Below are 22691 nucleotides of genomic sequence, written 5' to 3'. Positions count from 1 at the left end.
GTGCAGGCTCTGGAGCTACACCACCTGGGTGCAAATCACGTTATGCTCCTTTCCAGCAGATAAGCTTAGGCTGCTTTGTTATCTTCTGCTTTTGTTTTTTTTCATTTGTGAAATGGGAACATTTATATTTATAGCACCTACCTCAGAGGGTAACTGTTTGGATTACATGCATTTATTCCTGTAAAACCACTGACAAGAGTGTGGCAGGCATCAAGCGCTCTTGCCCCATTAACTATCATCCTTATGTGTCTTTTTTTTTTTTTCTTGAGACGGAATCTCACTCTGTTGCCCAGGCTGGAGTGCAGTGGCGCTATCTTGGCTCGCTGCAACCTCTTCCTCCCGGGTTCAAGCAATTCTCTGTCTCACTGGGATTACAGGAGCCTACCACCATGCCCAGCTAATTTTTGTATTTTTAGTAGAGACGGGGTTTCACCATCTTGGCCAGGCTGGTCTTGAACTCCTGACCTCGTGATCCACCCACCTCAGCCTCCCAAAGTGCTGGGATTACAGGCATGAGCCACTGTGCCCAGCTCTTACGTGTCATTTTTGTGTGGCCCTTGTGGTATTTTGCACAAGGCTCTGTGCATATGAGGGGCTTGACAGATATGGGTGGATGGTAATCAAGCTATTTGATGGCCCCCATTTTAGTACACAGAAGCTCCCCAGTGCCCATGGAAAGGAAATTTCTGAAGTAGAGGCTGGTAAAGTTTTACGGCTTCTCCTATGCATTGGGGATTTAAACTAATGCTATACGTAACAAGCAGCTTGGTTGAGAAGAAAGTTTCTTGGATCACAGAAGTTAAGCCTGGCTAATTGGAACAGGTAATAGGACTGGGCCAAGTATCATCTCCACCTGTAACACTAGTGGGTGAAGAATGACCTCGGTCTACTTGTAAAGTTGTTTTTAGAGAGACTGATGCTGTCTACAAGCTTTCCTCATGGCAGGAAAGCTTTGAGGTGAAGCTGAAGGAGGACACTGTCAGGGATTCACATAGCCAGTGGGGAGCTGAACTGGATAACCATGACATTTTATAATTCCATGGATCGAGGATGCTGAGTGATTTTACACAAGTTTGTCTATGCATGGAAGATAGTGCTCCCATAGCAGGTTCACTTTGACGTTGTGAAGGTAAACAAGACCAAATGTGATTCTATGAAACATGGAAAATGCTTACTATATTCATAATCCAAAAGACAAACACTGTACAGGTAGTCATGCAGTTCTAAACATACACCTACAGCCCTCTGTCAGGACTTCTCCCCCTTTCTCTAAGAGTGCCATGACATTCCGTAAAGTCCTCTGCAAGTATAAAACACTGTGTAAACAGCATTTGAGAGTACCATAATACAGCCAACTTCCCTGCTGTTAAACCAATGATGGCACACAGGAGCCCAGCACTGACACTAGTCACTTAATACTCTGATTTCAAGAGTCACTGGTTAAATTTGGAAGGAAGCAGCATGATTACACAGTTCACTGGGAAGATAATTAAATCCCTTGTATCCTCTTGGTTTCATGACATTGCTTACTCCTCTTGAGTGCTTCCTTTATGAACACAGGCAGGATGCTCTTTGGATTTGTGACAGAGTACACCATGGCTTCAAAGGGTGCCAATGGCTCTCCACTCCACTGTGTTTAAGCAGTTTCAGTGACACACATTGACTGCATCCAGAAATGAAGGCTTTGGGTTGTGCAAGGTGCTCCATAACCAGAAGAGGGCAAGATAATAGAAATGGGATCATCTAAGTCTGCTAAGAGACCTTGCCAGAGTCCTCTAGGGGAAATACACATTCAAATTTCATAGAAGCAGGAAGATAAGTTTTAAAATACAAAATTCTATTAAAATACTTTACAAAGTAAATCACGAAAGTGATCAATTATGTCTCAGCGAAATAAGCCAATGTATATTTCTCAATATATATATTTCAGTATATTATTTCTTATTCTGATGTTGTGAACAGACATATGATACTATCTAAAGATACGCTGTTGCAAGAGCTGTTCTGCATAAAATATAACGCTGCTATAAAGAATGTAGAAGACAAAACACATATTACTATTTGAAATCCCTTTAGCCATTTTTAAATCACTGATAAGAAGATTTGGAAAACGTGTAGTGGGATAAGTGACACTGAGTGAAGCTCCTCCACAGAACACAGACTTACTCTCTAATACAAAGGGTCAAGGCGAGCGCCTAGAAAAGTTCAGGCAGCACTTTAAAGAGTAAGCACCTTAGTCAGCCTATCTTTGCAATCCTTACGAACTGAAAACAAAGGATAAAAAAACCAAACAATTCCCTGGGTTCTTGTCCACAACAGGTGGTTCTGAACTGAAAGGGACCACCATGGACCACAGGATTCAGGATTGTGAGAGAAGCAGCTGGTGAGACTCATGAACTTTGTGTCTCATCTTGACTTCTGTCTTGAGGAGTGTATGGTCACTGCAGGTGAGTTTCACAGTCCAGGGATCTCAGTCAGCAATCCTGCTCTGCCTCTCATTTCTTGGACGCTCACTCTGAAATCATTGTTCCATCCCAGTTGGACAAAAAATATTATCAGAGACAGATGCTCATCGAAAAACCTCAGGTCTTATCCACATAGGTGCCAGAAGTGGCATTTGTTTCTAAGCAGTGGCCATATGTACCAAAAGGGTAGGCTAATTCCAGTCATCTTAAGGCTTTTGCTACCAAACTGAAGGACATGTACAGCAAAACATGAATCAGGAAATAATAAAAGTGGCCACAGGGAACTTGGCTCCTTTTATAGTAACTTTTGGACAGCAAGGAAAGGAAAACTTCATGGTTTACCTTAATCCCACAAAATTATTGAGCCCCCAGCCCCTGAGCCCAAGGTCTGAGCCCAAGACCAAAATCTCATTAATACTGTGAACTAATCAATGGCAATAATGTTCCCATCTACTACTACACACTGGACCTTTGGATATACACAATATTTACTCTTCCTGGGACCTAGGCCAGACTCTGAATTGTTGGAAGATACACTTATGTGGTCTGGGGAAAGGGCAGAGAAGAGAGGAGAAAAGTCATTTAACTGCATGTTTGAAAGATGTGCACACCCACTTCTCTACAGTGCCTTCCAAATTCCAGTTCAATGTCACTTCCCTGTGAGGCCTCTCCCCACTTATAGAATGTTCTCTCCAAAAGTATGACATTCCTCTCTCTCCTACAGCCTTAATTAAATTGTGTTTTCTTTTGTTGTTGTTGTTGTGGTTTTTGCTCACTTACATCTCCCATACTTCTCAAGGTCAGAGACCACACCTCAGTCCCCATGTAACCAATGTCTACAACAGCACCTGCTTCAGAGCAAGTGTGCTAGAAACAGTCTGAATAAACGTTATATTTAAATGATGTGCAAGTATTTATGTTTATATGTATTTATGCTTTGTCTCCCTAAATAGTCTGTAGGTTCTTTGCAGCTATGCTCACATTTCTCTGGCTCATTGCCCCTTCCAGAGTCCAAAGCACAGTGCTTAAGAAACAAGAGGTCGTCCATAAATCTGTTGATCTGTAAAATAATTCTCTAAGTAGGGACTCCATTTCTCATCATAGACTAATTAGCCTTCATTTTCTGTGAAAATTTTAACTCAAACCCATACATTCATCTTTATTTGTTTTAACCAGATCCATATTTTGAACCATAACTTTATATTCTAGAGTCAGCAAGTAGCAAATCAAATAACTAAACAGAACAGTCTGACAGGATCAGTGTGTGTCCTTTCTCTCCATTTACAGTTATGCTTCCTGTGACCTTCTTACTCCATAGGCTCTATTCAGCTTACATTTTAAATATAAATTAATCCCTATTTAAGTTAATTTGTATGGAGGGGAGGGAGGCCTAATAATTGCTAGAACCTCTTCTTTCACTACCACTTATTTTTTATAATTTATAGTACATGTGTATATATTTACAATTTTGTTTTTCAAAGGAACTCTAATTCTCAGACTAAACCTTCAGATCGAACCTCACAGTTTAATACAATTTTGTCTTCTTGTATACTAGAATGAAACCTGTTAGAAGTTCCTGAAGAAAGTCACCTTTAGGACAGGTGACTCCCAAAGAGATGTCACCGTGTAAGGTATATAAACAAAGAGAATTCTTACTACTTACAATTTAGAATGAGAAGCAAAATTAAATTAGGGAATGAGTATGCAGAAATAAAGACATCATTTCATTACATAAAACCAGAGAGTTCATAATATCTTTGTCTTTAAACTTGAGATTACTGAATACTTCCTCAGTAATCAGACATGGGTGTGCCACAGGGTAATCAATCTCCTGGTACTAGCCCCTTTGGGGCTGTACCATCATGCTGTCTCATCAGCATGGCCCTGACATAAAAAAATACAATACCTTCAGTAGGAGCTCTATAACTTCTGTGTGGACGAGTCCATGCACCGGTTCTCCATTGATGTGTGTGATAAGGTCTCCAGCCTTCAGTCCTGCCTGGCACGCTGGACTTCCTTCTTCTACGTTCTAAAGTCCGAGAGGAGAGGATATTTGTAGGCAAACAAATGACAACTCTAACACCTACTGTGTCTTCTGGAAGAATAATGAGCTAATTAGCAAATGTCCTAAGCTTCTAATAGAAAATCTAACAGGTATGGTTACTATTCCTGTTCTATCGTTATTCTAAAATAGGAAACTTTCTATGGTACTCAGAAATTTTCAGGTGATTCAGACTGAAAGTACCAGAGTCAAAAAGAAAAAATAAAAATGAATGACCAAAACATTTCATGTGATTTGAGAAGGTAATTTTTAAAAAGAAGGCTAGGAAAAAAAAAGAAAAAATAAAAGAAGGATGGAAATAGGATTGCCTTTGACTATGTCTACCAGCTTGGTATGTAAGAAAGAACAATCAAATATGAAAACTGGACAGAATTATGAGATACTCGTTTTTGCTAAATTCAATTCCACCGTATACATTCACGGATGGAGTTCTAAAAGGAAAATGAAACAGGTCCCAAATGCAAACTTAAAAGTAAATACATTTGCTATTTATCAGCCAACCTATCCACTCTCCAGCTTGGCTGGAAATGAAAAATCCCAAGTGTGAGACATGCAGGTTTTACCCAGACGATATGGTGCACTGTATAGATGTCACTGTCTCCCACATACACCCGGATGGCTCGGATGGTAAAGCCGTAGTTCTTCCCTGAACTGTGGATCACAATCGGCTGATGTGGACTGGCAGAAGCTGCTGAGGAATCTCGGCTGGGAGAGGAATCTCGTGAAGAGGAAGGGTCCGAGGACAGGGAATGGGGAGACATTGGACTTCCCAGAGGGGAAACAGCAAACATATCTGTAACGAAGAAGCCAGTCATCAAAGCCCATGTGGCTCACACAAGCATCCATGCAGGCAACCCTCACCCCATGAGCCCTGCCAGGACTGGGGGCACAGTCACAACACAAATCCATTTGTTTCCAATAGCCAAATGAAGACAAAGTAATATAAAAATGTTTCTATCAGTAATGAGGATGAATTCCAAAACTGTCAAACTTCAAGAGTGTTGCTATTTTAACTAATTTTTCAGTTAGGAAAGAGAAAAAAAATTTTTAGTTTCTATGCTTATTAAAAGACAGCACAAAGATTACCTTCTGGCTGTGACATTTTAATGTTTTATTTTAAGTAAAGAAATAAATCATAGATGCATGTATTTCAAGTGTGTTTTCATGTGAAGACTGTATGTATTATATTAACAGATACTGGATTCCAAATTCTTCACTAAACAATTTTAACATGGTCCTTTTCAACACACATGGCCAGGAAAGCAGTTTATCAATTTACCAGCTGATTTCTACAATGCTATTGAATGAATACTGATTAAAGAATTTTAACTGGCCGGGTGTAGTGGCTCACACCTGTAATCCCAGCACTTTTGAGAGGCCAAGGTGGGCTGGTGGCTTGAGCCCAGGAGTTCAAGACCACTCAGGTGATATGGCTAAACCCTGTCTCTACAAACAATACAAAAAAATTAGCCAGGAAAGGTGGCATGTGCCTATAGTTCCAGCTACCTGGGAGACTGAGGTGAGAGGATCAACTGAGTCTGGGAGGTTGAGGCTGCAGTGAGCCGTGATTGTGCCACGGCGCTTCAGCCTGGGCGACAGAGCAAGACCCTGTCTCACAAAAAAAAAAAAAAAAAAGGAAAGAAATTTTAATCAGGAAAACAATGAAGTGGTGACTTCTCTATAAACGAATACCATTACTGTGGTGACAACTGATTCTCTTCACATATTACTTGCAATTCTAATAAGGTCTCTGAGAGGATAATGAAGGTGAGATAGAGAAACCTGAAGAGAATCTCAGTGCATATTCCAAAACACCAAATCTACTGCTTTCTTTGTTTTAGAAGCAAACTGCTATGCTCTGAATGTTTGTGTCCCCCTAAAATTCCTATGTTGAAACCTAACCCCCAAAGTAACGGTTTTAAGAGGTGGGACCTCTGGGAGGTGATTAGGTCATGAGGGCTCTGCCCCTCATAAGTGAATTAGTGCCCTTATACAACAGACTGGAGAGAGTTCGTTCTTTCCTTCTGCCATGTGAGGACACAGAGAAGGTGCTGTCCATGAGGAACAAGCCCTCGTCAGATGCTGAAACTGTCGGCACCTTGATCTTGGACTTCCCAGGCTCCAGAACTGTGATCAACAAATTCTGTTATTACCTTGCCCAGTCTAAAGTATTTTGTTATAGCAGCAGAAATGAACACTTTTATTTTTAGTTCATATCCCTGTTTCATCTACATGAATCTAAACAGACCTTAACCAGTTATGTGAGACTGTCAGTGTGTGTGTGTGCACTTGAGAAAAGGCAGAATAATCTACAAAACATACTGAGGTTTACACAGGAGCTCAGTTGGAGCCAGGCTACAAAGTTCCCAGTGCTACTGAAGGCTCACCAGGGTGTGGTGAGTTCCACTGTGGCTACCATAAGCTGAAAGTATCCATACTACCCACTATTTCAATTCTTATGCTTGTTCAAAGAAGAGCAAAGCCAACTGTACCACAACCCATGCTCCTTCCCTCTCTGACTTCATGTAGCATCTTGGTTCTTTTCTGCTGGATCCCTTCTGTCTAATCAAAGGACAGGTGAAGAGATGCATGCTGGCAGGCAGGGAACTTCAAGACATGCAGGTGGGAGTAGGGCACTGTGGACACACACAGATCCAAACTGCTGAAAGGCCAGGCCCCCTCTTCTTTACCTTCTGATGGTCTCCCTTATCTCCCCAAATTGAATGATTTCCTTATTCTACCAAAGTATAGACTTCCTCACCAGCTTTCAAAACTACACTGGCCCATATCCCACTTACCTTCCTGTCTGTGCAGCTGCACCGGGACCATCATCTTCAGGTTATGAAGAGTCATACAGACTAGGGATACAGGTGTTTGTTTTATGGAGCTAAATGGGACACCTCCCAGAAACTGAATCTGCTAGACTGAGCACTACTCCCAAATGAGCATTTGTTTCTGTCAAATTGCTTTTTGCACAAATATGAAATTTTAAAAACAAAAACAATCCCTTTTGTACATGATCTGTATTCTTCCAAAAACAAGCCATCTGCAATATAACTCGAGTCTCTTGCTGTCATTTGGAGTGATATCACAACCATCAGGGTGTATATTTCATTTCTACCAGTGGGATTACTACAGACTTAGAGATCAGTAGAGGCAAAACCAGTTTGTGGGAAAATACTACAGTTCAACAAAACTTCAATTAAGCCCAGTTTTCCAAAACAGGGCAGAAGATGGTTTGCTACCAGTAGGAGGAAGCATAGCTCAACCGACAGGGTTGGGAAAACCTAGAATTTCAATGCTGTCTGTGACTCTATCTCCAGAATGAAAAGCTTATATTCTGTAACTATTTTTCTCATTCATTAGATGAGAAAAACTATATACTTAGCTTTCCAACACAAATGCTGTAAACAGCTCTATAAAGTGTATAAAGTATACAGTCTAGAGAAAAAAAAAATTATTTAAGGAAGGAAAATTTATCATTTAACTTGGAGGGAGAAAAGAAAAAGAAAGGAAACAAAACAGAAACAAGCTTTCATGGGAAGGAAGCCTCTCTTGTACCCCTGATGCAGAAAGTGAGATGAAATAGGCCAAAATGCTCCTTGGGGGCCCTACAAATCCTGCAGGAAGAATTCAGAGTCTGCAGGCAGAAGCTCTCAAGAGCTGTCCTGGGACATGACCCGTTATTACTTCAAGCAATCTTGCATCTCGTTCAGCATTCCAAATTGGGAGAGGAGGGACGGGACCACATGCACAAATCACACAGTTTCATGCAAGTAGTATCTCTCTACCTCCTGGGATCATGAGGGACAGAGCACTGGCAGAGAGGGACTTTGTGACTTTCCCAGAGATTTTCTTTTTTTCTGTGCTTTCTAATCGCTGCCGAGCCATGTGAGAAGCGGGTTCACTGGATGGCTTTGAGGAATTATCTGTACTGTCCACACACTCGCTTCGTCCATTTATCTGATCCAAGTGCTCTGAAAAACTGCCAACTGCACAAAGAAGAAGGGATAAACACGTTCAGGAAAATCTAGGATAGGAGAGGTGGGAAGAGGGGAAGAGAGAGACAGCAGGAAGAGTAAATGCTGGAGAACATAATCCTATGTGGCCGGTAAGTCCCGACAGTGTCAGGCGAACATTAACAACATGTGATTGGTTTGAGAAAGGTGACGTGGAGAAGGAAGAGATGGAAGAGGCGTCTATTCAGGCTTCATTCTACCTGTACACATGTCTGCTAATTCTCAATCCATGACTCCATTTAACCAAAGGAATTAGTTTCTTTCAACAATCTATATTTTTGAAACCTTGCAGAGACAATTCTGGTGCCCCTACCACCCATACCATGAAAGGCTGTGCTATGAATCAAAGATTACCTCCCAAACACCATGGCCACCCACTTCATACGGTGATTACCTTATGATACTGATTATCATTATCAATGCTGTTAATCATAATTTTGACACGTGGACATTGTTTCATCACTCCCCGTAGGCTTATGCCTGTGCTCTTAGAACACACCTCATACTAGACTGAGGCAAGTAACTGATAGAAAAGTGCCTAACGTGTCTCTTCTCGCTTCTCAGGCTGTATGCCTCCATTCTAAACTCCCTGTACATTTCAAACGACAAGCAAGACAAAGGGGATATTACTCTCTTCATTACTCAAGCTCACTTCATCCTCCTGGCTTTTAATCCAGCATATCAAATGCTGATCCTCCCTCATGCTATTTCCTCTCCCCTCTAAATCACACCTTCTTTACTTTTAATTTTGTTAATCTTTAATATAAACTGGAGTTATTTTTAACTTAAAAAAATGAGGACTTCCCTCAACAATGGAGCATAAGAGAGGATAAATATGGAGGTGGGTGCAGAAATGGAACATCACTGATGCTGGTCCAGTGAATGCAGAGGCCGAGAGTAAAGAAAGCTCTGCAGCAGGGTGACATGTTGAGTCCCCCAGAAAGAAGCTGGACAGCTATTCCTTTTGATTTGTCTCACTCTTTCTTTCCCAGGTTATTGATCTTCTATCTTGCTTTTCTTTAAAAACATCATTGATAGCACATTTTCGTCCATCCAGGAGAGACAATGCTCATCTCATTTTTACTTCTAAATGCTACATTATAAGCCCCATGCTTAAAAATCTTCAACTGCCTCATCACCTTTAGAGATACAATCCATGCAGAGTATTTCACACCACTATAAACGATCTTTTGAAAGAGCAGCCAGCACATTTTGAAGTGCTGACCATATGACACTGTTTGCCTAGGAAAGAATTAGACTTAGACTTAACCAGCATTTCTCTTACATTGCCGTCTATACAACACTTAGTGGTACGGTTGTAGTTTGGCCCAAGCTCATGGACAAAGTTCAGACCTTACAGCTGTGGTCTAGCTAAGGGAAGCTGGGAATTTGGACAGCGGCTTTAGGCATGACACACTTTGTGGTCATCTACTGTGCGTATGTACAGGAAAATACTCATGGACTTACACATAACACCCATCTGACCAACAAAGGGAGATAACGTTAAGGCAAATATCAATCTTTTTACTCCTATAAGATAAGATCATTCTCATTTAACAGTATATTCCATTCTGTTACAGAAATCAACTACTGAAGGTCTTGATAAAAACTGCTTCGCAAGTAATAAATCTCATCTCACAAAACTGAAGCTTCCCTTTGAGTAAGGTACACACTTGCTTCTTTGTAATTTGGTTTGGATGGGATCACTGACAAGTCTAAAATGAAAAGTTGAATCTCTTTACAATGAGTAATTGTTGGATACATTCGACCCCTACATCTAAGACTTCAAGACATTTCTTTTGCATGGCTTCAAACACAATGTAGTCATGATAAAAGAGAAACAGGTATAAAGTTGTACTTCCCTAAATGCCAGAGTGTGGATATACAACCGTGTGTCACCTCTCCCCCTTGCCTCTGCCATCTCATTTTGCAGCACTGCATATAAGCGTGAGCTTCTTTTCTACCAATGGTAGATAATGTCACTTTAATGTTCTCTAAATGTCAAGGGTTCCTTCTTTTTGGTGGTGGAGCAATATAAAAATCAACAAATTTAATTTTACTACAGTCACGGTTTTCAGACTCCCTAATTACCCTTGGCTATAAGCAAATCAGCTCATCTCTCTATTCTGCACAGCCCCCAAGGCCTTTGATTATTTTTAGTGTGTGTATGGGGGAGAGAGAGAGAGAGAGAAAGATGGTGTGAATCTATTAATCAAAATGCATGGCAGGACCTAGGTGGATTTTTTTTTAATTATGAAAGTAATCAATCAAATGCTTAGACACGATTCCCCTCCCTTCCCCTCCTACTCTTCCAGTAGTGAGTAGGCTGAGGAGACTAAGAGATAGTAAACAGTTCACTATATTCAGAATAAATTTTAAATCGAGGTGAATATACACTATTCAGAGTAAGGTAACTAAGAACCAGATAAAGGCTTTTGTAACCAGGAACAGAAAATACCAAGATATCTACATGTGATCTGAGCATCGACATGAGCTAGAGATGCTCAGGAATCTTAGTCTAACAGGTTGCCTTTACACTACTTCCTCATTGCTGTTCTCTTGGCTTTATGGTTAGGATAAGTGGAATTATGCAAAATGAAAACAGAACTGAAGTGAAGAGAGAGAAGAAAATCTAACATTATTTTCCTCCACAATAAACTATAAGCACATGTGAAGCTTCACAGATCCAAACTTCTTAGTGAGGTTGAAATAAATCCAGTCCATAAAATTTGTTTTTCTTGAAATGATTAAAAAAAAAAGCTTACACTATGAATATTCACTTAGTTTAAAAAATGTTGATGAAAAATCTTGGAATCATTCATGGTTATCAATACAGCATATTGAATGTAGCTTAATGAAAACATTCATTATAGCAATTCTAAGCCATATACATCTTTTACTTTTTGAAAAAGCATAAATGCACATACTCTATAGAAGAACATGCTGTGCATAAAATTTTCATAAACCAAATGATACTTTAAATGAAATTAAGAGGCTTGTTCTGGGGCAGTTAATTGCAAGTTTGATTATCTAGTGAGGATACCTCCATTATTAATGACCAGCAAGTATCCACGATATATTAAGCTCCTTAAAAAATCTGTGAAGACACTGTTCCTCTTGTCAGGAAGGTTACATCACACAAAGGTAACATTAAAAAAGTGCTTTCAAAGGCCCAAGCCCACTTAACTGCCTCTCAAACATGCAAAGATGTCTCAGGAGTTTCTTACTCCAATTACCCAGAGATGGGGAAGGTAACTTTTGTCTTCAGTGGAGTTATTTCATATGCACGTAACATACCAATTTAAATCATGTTGGTATTTCTGACTCCCCTTTCCCCTCCTTAGTCCTAGATGGACCAGGACAGCATTAAGTGTTACGCTGCACTGAGCCTGAGTCTAGTGTGGAGAGAGAAATTATTTGGTACAACATAACCCTTTAACAAAAGCCAACTCCATCAAAGAAACAACCATCTATTTCAATGCTAGAGAGAAACCTGGGTTTATACTGTGCCTTACGGGTGATTCAAGACATCTTCAAGGGTAATTTTGACAAGCTGACTACTGGATACTGGCTCTCACACTGAACTTTGAGTTAGATGCAACTGCATAAGACATACCTGTGCATCAACAACTGAGAACACACTCCCTTAGCATATTCTGACTTATTTCCCTCAAAAGATTCCCTGCAACCTGGCTGAGAAGGTGAAATTTGGCCCCAAGGTCAAACCGAAGCAATAACAGTTTGCTGCATGGCTGAGCACTGAGGAGCAGTCTGAGATATCTCATCTTAGATCTCAGAAGATCGTGTCCCAAGCCTAAGGACTGAGGTCATGGAGAAAGTCTAGCAGCGTAAAACACCCATCTTTACTGCCTGGCAAGGCCATCCCTGGGACCGAGCGCTAGGAGTCACTTAGTGTGGTGAGGAGGACAGCAGGCACTATGGCCCGAGGCTTACCTGACAGGGTGGAGCTGCTGATGGTGCTGGCTGGAGTGGTGACCTCGGGCTCCTCCTGGGCACTCTCTTCAGGGGGAAGGGCTGGCTTTCCTGGCTCCTCATGGGGGTCTCCAGGGCGGGAGGCAGCTTCATCTTGTTCTCCCTCTGTTGAAATAGCCAGTTTGGGAAGTAGGCCAGAACTGAGTTTATGTCTGTTGCTTTCAGTATCTGAAGAGTTGGATGTTGATAGCTGTTGCCTTAATTAAAAGCAAAAACAAAGTCATATACACATACTAGAAAACTGTGTTAAAGGTGAATTTTGGAAGAAACCAGGTGAAAATCGGACTTAGATAAGCCTAACCAAGAGATGTCTAGCACAGTGGTTCTTAATGTGTGGTACCCAGAGCAGCAACATCTGCATAATCTGGGTACTTGTCAGAAATGCACATTTTCAGGCCCCACCCGAGATCTACTGGATCAGAAACGCTGGAGGTGGGAGATCTGTGTTTTAACAAGTCTCCCAGGTATTCTGATGCTCACTGAAGTTTAAGAAACTCTGCTCTAGTAGCTATTGCTTATATTACTTAAGAGGCATTTCACATACATTTCAGAATATTCTGAACTCCAGCTCAGTGTTTCTGTGGATGGCAAGGTTGTGCTTTTGGTTTTGTCCCCAGAGTCTTCCTTCTCTTCTGCTGAATTCTGAGTGATTCGATCTATACTGCTGAAAACCTGGAAGGCAAATAATTGGTGCTATTAATATCTACTAAAAAGAGTTTGTCAGAAAAACACTCCAAGTCTTGGGAGGAAAACCTGAGAGGATAACTAAATTCTGAACTGAAATTGTGTATTCAGAAAGTACTTTCCAGTGTTGTTGACCAGAATCCTGAGAGGAAGGGTCAGAGTGAGTGAGTGTGAGTGTGAGTGTGTACATATATACAAATAGGGAGCTATGAATTCATCATCCTCTCATCATATCTTGTTGCGGACTTTGTATCTGCAAACAAAATCCACAGATGCAGTGGAGTTCTAGGCCTCGGGATCAATGCACATCTTGATTACTTTTTAACCATGAAGTCAACTGGAAAAAGAAAATAACAGAGAAAAAGATTTAATGGCCACCAGTCAGGGGTAGGAAGAAGAAAAATGAATTGGAATTGAGTGCCAACAGAAGAATAAACTATCTGTTTCAAGACTGGGTGGTGGTGTGGCAGGGATGCAGTACATATTTTGTTGTAAGAGCCAGAGGTATTTGTTTCGCTTACAAATCACATCTACAGACAGGCAGTTTCCTATGTTGGTGCCGGGGTTCCTGAAGGGGATCAGATCTCAGGTAAGCCCAAGGTCTCAGCTATCTCTGAACCTCTGTTGTCTCATAGGAAAGAGAGAAGGTAAAATGGGGGTCTAAGAGCCTAGGGTAGGAAGCACTCCCTACTGCCCTGCTCAGACACTTGCTGCTCTCATGGGAATGGTCCTGAGGCCTCCTGTAATCTACTAGGAATAGCAGGAAAGTGGCTAAAGAACAGGAGACAGTGGGAAAATGCAATACCCACCAAGGCAAAGAGGGAAGCAGTGTTTAGGGGTTGGCTTTGTTGTCTTTGATGGCCCAGAGAACAGTCCTGGTCTAAGTCCACACTTAGCAAAGCTTCTGTCCTGGCTCTAGGACAGACTGGCTACCACCTTCTCCAGGGAAATCCTTACCTCAATGCCATTCCCATAAACAGGGAGGGTAGTGCTGGCCAATTTGCAGGTGCATCTAGGTAATCATTCAGAAAAAGCTACAGAGCACTTTAAAATCACTAAATGTTATAGAAAAGCTAAACGACAATCATGCAAAATGCCATGGCAACAGAAAATATGTAGCTACTGAAAATAGCAAAAGGGAGGTAGGGTACCCTCACGTTGATTTCCATTTTTCCTAGGGCCCTGTTCTGTCTCAGAACTATCAGTTTTGTTTTGATTAATTATTTTTTTAATCTTACCTCTTCTGGTAAAAAGGCATCTTTTCTCAATCATCAGCTTTATTATCTTCTACCATTTTCATGATTCTAGCTTGGCTTCCTACTGCCTTTTCAATATGGCTTATAATTTCTGTTTACTGGTTACGAGTCTTTTTTTTTTTTTTCCTTTTTGTGGAGAACAGGAACTCGCTATATTGCCCAGGCCGGTCTCGAACTCCTGGGTTCAAGCTATCTTCCTGCCTCTGCCTCTCTAAGTGCTGGAATTATAGGTGTGAGCCACCATGCCCGGCAGTTACGAGACTTTACAATCTTACAGTCAACTGTCCCCAGGTATCTTTGCTTATGTCAAGGACTGAGCCTTCTCCTTTTGTTGTACTCTGTGTAATCCCTAGGAGATGACTCTGCACACAGTGAAGCTGGCGCTCGTCATCCTAAGTTAAAAGCAACGAGTGGTGCCTCTACAGCCTGGCATTGAGCCAGATGAGACATTCAAGGCAAAGTCATCATATAAGTAGCAGTTACACACTTCAAAAACAAGACTTTGGGTGCAAGGCTATGCCCCTAAGAAAACAAGATCTTAATTCATGGAGAGAGAAATATATTTTCACAGTAGCATACGGACAGACTATAAGTTGAGGGGATCACTTTTCTTCAACAAAAAAGGAAGTTTGGGCATAGGAGACCTCAAACCCTGGAAAAGAGTAAGTGTCCAGCTGTTCGGGGATACTATCTGGCCAGCGGGAGATCCTCCCAGAGAGACTCTGTATGTTTATGCCACATTTCACTTACTTTTGAAAACCTATGTGAACATGAAGAAAACTGCCTTATTTCCACATTAAAATCTTCATCATTTGTGTCGTCTTCTTCCTCCGTTTCCATATGATGATACTTCTCAGACCGAGCTGCAGTGAAATGTTTGGGAACAGGTCCAATTACTCAGATTTTCAGTGTTTAGATATTTTAATTATGAGTTTCTGTATCGAATCAGCATTATGTTTAAGAACTCAGAGATATGAAGAGTTTCAAAAGCAAAGGTAATTATTTATCGAGTAAAGGCCAAACAATATTTTATGTCAGATAAAGCACATACTATCAAAATAACTTGTGTCATCCTCAGATTCCAGTTGGGGAATAAATTCTGCCTTCTGTCTCAGTAAACTGTTCCAGTCTAAAGAACGGAAGAATCGATGCTGTTTGACTTCATATGCACCACCTGGAAGTGGGCAGGTAGAGACAGAGAGGAAAGTGTTAAACTATCTCCACTAAGCAAAGGCAAACATCAGTTTTTAACAATTTTGAAAACATATCAGCAAAGAAATACAGACATGAAAATCATACTTTTTCATTCTACAACCAAAGCCCCAAAAATTTTTCTGATAATTTGTCAGTAGGAGATGTGATGTTGCTAACAGCAGTTGCTATGGCACTGTTTTTCTTTGTTAGTTTTTTCCATGACTTCCTCCATTTTTCAAAGGTTAATGTTGTGGACACTTAAAATCACATTATGCTGAACCTGGAGATGTGGATAAATATTGGCCCACAGCAGACTCACTCAATAAAAACCCAGAGAAATTCTAACAAGGTGCAAAATGTGTTCACAGCAACATTTCCTCTGGAGGAGAAGTGAATATTGATAAATTTTTCCTAAATATTATTTATAGAGGTTACCATTCAATTTTATTGGATTGCTCATTAACATAGATAAGAATTAGATTCTGTGAACTACAGATTCGTAGGTAGGAAACTGACAAATCTGTTTTAAAGACTTTTAATGCCTCTAAAATATCAATCACCATTTCCAAGTTTTAGGCTTCTTTTTGCCAAGTCAGCATGATAGCATAATTCAGTGAAATGTTTTCAATTCAGTTCATAATTTTAAAGAGTGATTTTAAAGGACAGGCCATCAAAAATATGAATACCGTATCCCATATAAAGAGAAAAAGGTACACGATATAATATCATAGCATAACAATCAGACCCCCGCCCTGCCACCAGCACACATATTGTTGGAGAGATAACAAAGAATCAACCCTGAAAAAACTCTGAGAGATATCTGAGACGTTAATAAAGGGTCTAATCAGCCTCCCTGCCAAAAGATCTCTGCTAGGTGCAAGTAAATGCCTCGTTCTTGTAATTGTCACCCAGGCCTCTCATCCTGTCCTCTGTGGGGTACAAAAAGAATAGGATGAGAAATGCCAAGTTGAATACAAAATGGGCTGTGAATCTTGGTTGGGGGTTGCTGTCTGTGGATCAAAGATTGGACTCTGTCCTCATTGGACCCCTCTAGCGTAAGGCATAGTGTCAGCCCTAGCTCTGAATCCAGCCAGGGCAAATTGGTGTTCTGAAAATGATGGAATGGAGTGAAAACAAAGTGAGGAAATTACCCAAAAAAGGGGGAAATGGATTCTTCTTTATAAAACATTTAATTAGAATCTTTACCTTATTCTATCCAGGCAGTTTCCACATTTCTAGCAAAATACTGAAATCTGACAATAAGCATGAGCAGCTACGACTGAGAGTCAACTTGTGACAAGTATTGCACTAGATGCTATGGGACAGGTATCTTGTTTCCTTTAATTAAATCATCAAATATAACCACACGAAGTGGGCATTACAACACCTTTTGTGGATGTGGAAATGAAGCATAAGCAATAAAACACCATGGACCATGATCCCCCAGAGGGTAAAGATTCAAGGCTGAACCTAGGCCAGCCTAAAAACACCCAGGCCCAACCTCAGTGCCACATATAAGGCGGAGGCATGCTTTAATTTGTTCCTACTCCACCATCTCTCTTGCATCGCTTTGCAAACAGATTCAGAACTGCCAATACTGGGGACCTGAGCCTAACAGCCAACTCATGTGTCTGTTCTACAGCACCTCTGCAGAGTCTCCTTCCAGCCAACCATGCATCCTTGCTCTCACCTATCCCTAATCAATGCCCATATACACAAGTGCCCATCTCATTTTCTTCTAGCGCTCTTTTACTTGGAGAAACAGAATACGAAAGCTAAGAGGGCTTAACTGTTTCCCTACCCAACATGGAGGTCGTCAGCACGGTGAGGATGTCGGATAGGGGAAGCCCTAGTTAGTGGTCCACAACACACATCTCTGAACTCCTAGTGCAGTGATGGTTCCACTAGACCACAATGACTATCACTTCAGCTGCTGCTCATGGGGCCATATCAACGGTCCAGCCCTCACATTTTGGGTTGCTCAACTTTATCAGAAAAGCAGTTTCTCTAGGGCCAAGAGCTCAACCAGACTGCAGCCAGTGTCGGGGGTTTTACCCCACCACCTGCTATCCTCTGGGACCCAAGCTGGTGAGAGCCTTCATTTCATCCCTGTAGACAATGACAAATGGGTCCTCCTCAAGGACTCACAGCCCATGGTTGATTTAGCTCACATTTCTCACCCTTTGGCCTTTGTGCCTCACTTATGAGAAGCTGGTATTAGTTGGTCCAGTTTCTCATGCACTTATGGAGAGATAAGGAAGAAAAGAAAGCGGGGTGGGGGGGAATTGGGGGAAAATGACTCTGGGCTAAATTTTTGGTAAAATATGGGTGATAGCATCGTGAGCTAAAAACAAATCACTCATGCAAATGATAGTTCTCATTGTAAGAATTCATCATGAAGGGAAAGGAAACATTATTCCTTGAGCTCTTGCTAGGTACTTAGTAAATGAACTAGATACCTTCATGAACATTTTTGCATTTACTCCTCACAATAATCCTGTGAAGTATATACAACGCCCATTTCCATAGACTAGGAAACTAAGACTCAGGGCAATGAAGAAACTATTCAAGACATGGGTAGCAGTGACATCTGAGCAGCTCTGAAGTCCAATGAGTCAGGCTGCCACTCAATATTCTACAAGTTCAAAAGTATAGTTCCAGTAGGACAAGCTCCCAAATTGCAAGTTATGCTTTGACACTAACACTTTCCCTTTTCTCTCCTTTCATGGAAGTTTCTTAAACATCCATTATGTTCTTCACACCCTTTTTCTCAGCCTCTCTAATCTCTTGGGCAAATGTGCATTCGCACATTTTCACGGTGCATTATTTTGCCCACTAAATATGCATTAAATACAAAATGCTGTCATTGGGAGCAGCATGGCAGGCCTGCGGGATTCTCAGCCTCAGGCTCTGGGCCCTACTGGGACCTGTCATGTTGGACTGGCCTGTTTGGCAAGCACTTGACAATTCTAAGAGCTTGGGTAGGGTCTTTTAAATGTCTCTTCTGGGTTTCTGTTAGGAGATTCGTTCTTCAAACTGTCAAACCCTAAAAAGACTGAAAGTAGCAGTCAACGAGAAAATGTGCAGAGAAGTAACTTGCAGCCTATGATTTATAAACACAGAGATGCTGATCATTATCACATCCTTGTCTAGTTAAATGAAGCCCAAACAAGAATCCAAGTTTTCCTGGAGGGTAAATACGGGGCAGAATACAGGCTGAACATCCTTGGTCTGAAAATTTTAAATCTGAAATGCTCCAAAATCTGAAACTTTTTGAGCACCAATATGACACCACAAGTGGAAAATTCTACACCTGACCTCAGGTAACAGGGATTAAAACATATATGATGGAGCCAGGCACGATGGCTCATAAGGCTGTAATCTCAGCACTTTGGGAGGCCAAGGTGGGTGGATCAGTTGAGGCCAGGAGTTCAAGACCAGCCTGGCCAACATGGCAAAACCCCATCTCTACTAAAAATACAAAAAGTAGCTGGGCATGGTGGCATGCACCTGTGGTCCCAGCTACTCGGGAGGCTTAGGCATGAGAATCGCTTGAACCTGGGAGGTGGAGGTTGCAGTGGGCCAAGATCACACCACTGCACTCCAGCCGGGGTGACAGAGTGAGATGCCATCTCTAAATAAATGAACAAACAAACCACCCCACCCACCCACCAACCAAAAACCAAACAAAAAACACATATTATGGGCTGATTGAAGGACTAGGGCAGTATGCATTCATAACAGAATAAGAAATCATGTCAGTTTATGAACTTAGAAAATAATTTTAAGATAAAACTGTTGTTAATGAGGCAGATGACTCTGGAGGAAATGTTTTAAAAAGCCATCCAGCAGAATGCCTCCTCTTCCCTAGAATGATCTGTTTTTATCTTTATAATAATCCTATGAGGTAGCACTTCAAACATTTCCTTTTCACAAATGAGGAGATGAGCACTAGAAAAAGAAGTAACCTGTGCAGGGTCATACAGCTGAGATTTAAACTCAGGTTAGCTGACTGTGGAGTTTATGCCCTCAACCTCAATTTATATTGGGTTTTCAGGTTAAAAGTCCACTCACCCACTGAAAAAAGTAAAAAAGGCACAAGGTGCTCTAGTGAGAGGCTCAACTAAAAGAAGTTTTCTAGTGAAGCCCTAATTTTAAGCCTTTTTGGATTCTCTAATGCAGGGTCTGCGAAGCTTTTGTGTAAAAGGCAAAACAGTACACATTTTAGTCTTTGCATGGCATACGGTCTGTCATGACTACCTAACTCCGTCCTTGTAGCATGAAAGCAGCCATACAATACCTAAATGAGTGGGACGTGGAGGTGTTTCAGTAAAGCTTTATTTACAATACCAGGCTGTGAGACAAATCTGGCTGTAGCTTGCTGACCCTTGCTATAACGCATTATCATAAACTCTAGTAGCACTGCATTCGTCTACACTTAGGTAAGAACAGAGACCTCCAATAGGAGAATCGGTAGGTGAATGTGGAGAATACAATAAATATTTGTAGCTGTTTCAAATTTTTGTCTTGGAAAAAAATGGGGGAGAAAATGATTTCTTCAGTATTTTCTGTTATTTCTATTAAAATGGGGGTAGAATGAAACAGCTCAGAGTAAATAATCCATCAAGCCAACACTTTTCACTGATGAAAATTATGGAGGCTGGCTAGACTATGTGCATTTATATTTAATATTTAGTCTCATCTACATAAATTCACATACTCGGGCAGACTGGGACTCTATACTGGGATCGCTACGTCTGTCTATTCAGAATACAGAGAAGAAAAGGGAATAAAATGCTGGCAGAACAGTCGGAAAAAATTATCAGCAAGAAGCAAATCTACTATCTTGTTAATCCTGAAAGGCAGTGGTTTTTAATTCGCTTTCTTGGGTCATGGTGCTCATCACTGTGCTGATCACTGTGACAGGACAGCATGGTTCAACCCCAGGCACTCATTTCTAGTAATTAGTCCAAGTACTGATAACCCACTTCAAAGCCTGTGGATAGTAACATGCTGGGTCAAATCCGTATGGGGATGTATATTTAAAGACAAAAACAAAAAGAGTTCCAAATAGCGAATCCTCTGTTTCAAGTTATTTAAGATGCATGCTTTTCAGGACAGAAGAGTTACATGTGCCTTTGAGGTTTTCTTCCAGAGAAGCTTTATTTATTGAAACAAATTAAGCATAATTTCTGCTTTGCCAAACACAAAAACAACAAAAAACAAAGACAACCAACCAACCCTCTTAGTGTACACACTGCTTTGAATCAGGAAACAAAATCCAAAATATTACTGCTATAAAGTGTTGCAGTCATGTTCTACATCAACTAACAGATGTTGCCTATGCAAAAGCAAAACAACAAAAGCTTCAGAGCGCTCCGTGTAGACATTATTTCTTGCATATTAGCAAAATTAAAACACATGGGCTCTAACCTGTTCCCAGCCTCTCCAGGGGATTCTGCCTGAGGAGTAAGGTAATCAGATCCTGGGCATCAGGTGGGGGTGCCTCATCCTTCTCAGGCCAGTTGATCTCATCTAGAAGGAAGAAAAGTTGTTTATAACCGTATTGTTCACAAGAGGGTCCAGGTCCCAGCAACATGGTCATCACCTGGGAATTTGTCAGAAAGGCAGAATGTCAGGCCCACTCCAGACCTACTAAATCAGAGTCTGCATTTCAACAAGATCTTCAGTCGATTCCTAAACACAGTCATGTTTGAGAAGCATTATTTTATAAGACATAAGTAGCACAGATTTTTTACAAGGTAGGAAGAGAATATTTCAATAAGCAGATCTTTCATTTGCTTTTTAAATTCATTTTTCTTTCAAAGAATTGGCTTCCAAAAAGTTGCCTCTCTAGTTATTAAAAGACTTAAAATAATAGAAACTCTAAACACTTCCATTTCAGGTGGCTAATATATCCATCCAGGGATTATCTCAGGGTAAGATTTTTCTCTCTTAATTTCCTCAACTGACAATTTGGCCACAGCCATAGAGTTCTTCAGCTCTAAGAAACAAGAAGTAATTTTGCAAAAATAACTATTTCCGGAAACAAATAAACAAAAAAGGTCAAAGTGCTAAGACTGAAGAAGAAGAAGAAAAAAAAAACAACACAAAGTAATCATAGTAATGGAAGTATTTAAAATCTGTCATAAATATTAAGAATACATTCTCATTCTGAAGGAGTTTGCCTGAAGATAGGTGTGCGTGCTTGTGTGTACGGAAATGCAATAAAAACATGAGTTATTTCTGTGTGTGCCTGCCTCTAGCTTCCTCTGCTGCAGTTTAAATCTGATTTGGAAAATACAACATGAATATGCATCTGAGCCGTAAGGCATCAAGAACAAAGCCAGCATTTGCTGTTTGTGTTAATTAAACAGTTGATTCCCTTTGCCATTCAGGCCTTAGTATATCAGAAAACAGCCTAGTTATAAATCCATAAATAGCTCAGATATTGTATAAAGGGGTCATACACTGCAGGCAACTCACAAATCTGCTTTGTTAAAGTTTACAAATATGCCTGGCTTGCAAAGTCAATGACAGAAAAGATTGCTGTGATAAAGCGGCCTCACATGCAAAACGATTTTTCCCCTACTTCCATGCTGGACCTTGTAAACACAGTCCAAATAGACCGAAGGTGGCTGATAAAGATGTCAGTGACGCCTGACAAACTTTCAAGAAGAGAGACCTTTCTGATCTGTTCCAGGGAAATTTATAAAATCGGCAGGTAGGGTAGTGATACACCCTATTTAATTATCATTTAGTTTTGCCACAGGCCACATACAATAGTTAGGGTCAGCTTGCAGGTTAAGATCTGAAAGTTATTGAATTTTAAATGAAAGGTGAACAGCTGTTACAGAAATAACATTACACCATAACAACTACCAATGAAATCATTAACAATCTGTGGATTCAATTTGCTGCTTTCCCATTCTCATCATTTATTATTTGGTAGACATTTGTTTTAGGGTTTATTACATTTTTGTTAATTTCTTCATTATGCCATTAGCCATTTTCCCCA

The 22691-nt window shown here is 40.7% G+C and overlaps 1 protein-coding gene across 20 annotated transcripts in view; it reads right to left on the bottom strand.

Annotated features, from left to right (window-relative positions):
* MAST4 (microtubule associated serine/threonine kinase family member 4) overlaps positions 1-22691 on the bottom strand; it is a 578446-nt gene that overhangs the window by 13282 nt on the left and 542473 nt on the right. For 12 of the 20 annotated variants that reach the window (XM_078004799.1, XM_015140160.3, XM_078004815.1 and 9 more), the window contains 8 exons: positions 21107-21208; positions 15531-15653; positions 15230-15342; positions 13084-13211; positions 12501-12736; positions 8319-8519; positions 5091-5320; positions 4372-4494 (listed from right to left, as the gene is read on the bottom strand). In XM_078004799.1, coding sequence (XP_077860925.1) covers positions 4372-4494; positions 5091-5320; positions 8319-8519; positions 12501-12736; positions 13084-13211; positions 15230-15342; positions 15531-15653; positions 21107-21208 — 1256 coding nt within the window. The remainder of the gene's footprint in view (positions 1-4371; positions 4495-5090; positions 5321-8318; positions 8520-12500; positions 12737-13083; positions 13212-15229; positions 15343-15530; positions 15654-21106; positions 21209-22691) is intronic. The other 8 variants (XM_078004800.1, XM_078004801.1, XM_078004811.1 and 5 more) reach the window with 1 other exon arrangement.

Source organism: Macaca mulatta, chromosome 6, assembly GCF_049350105.2.
Source record: "Macaca mulatta isolate MMU2019108-1 chromosome 6, T2T-MMU8v2.0, whole genome shotgun sequence".
In the NCBI taxonomy this organism is placed as follows: domain Eukaryota; kingdom Metazoa; phylum Chordata; class Mammalia; order Primates; family Cercopithecidae; genus Macaca; species Macaca mulatta.
The sequence above is the reverse complement of the archived record's forward strand: the minus strand, read 5'-3'. Positions and strand labels throughout refer to the sequence as shown.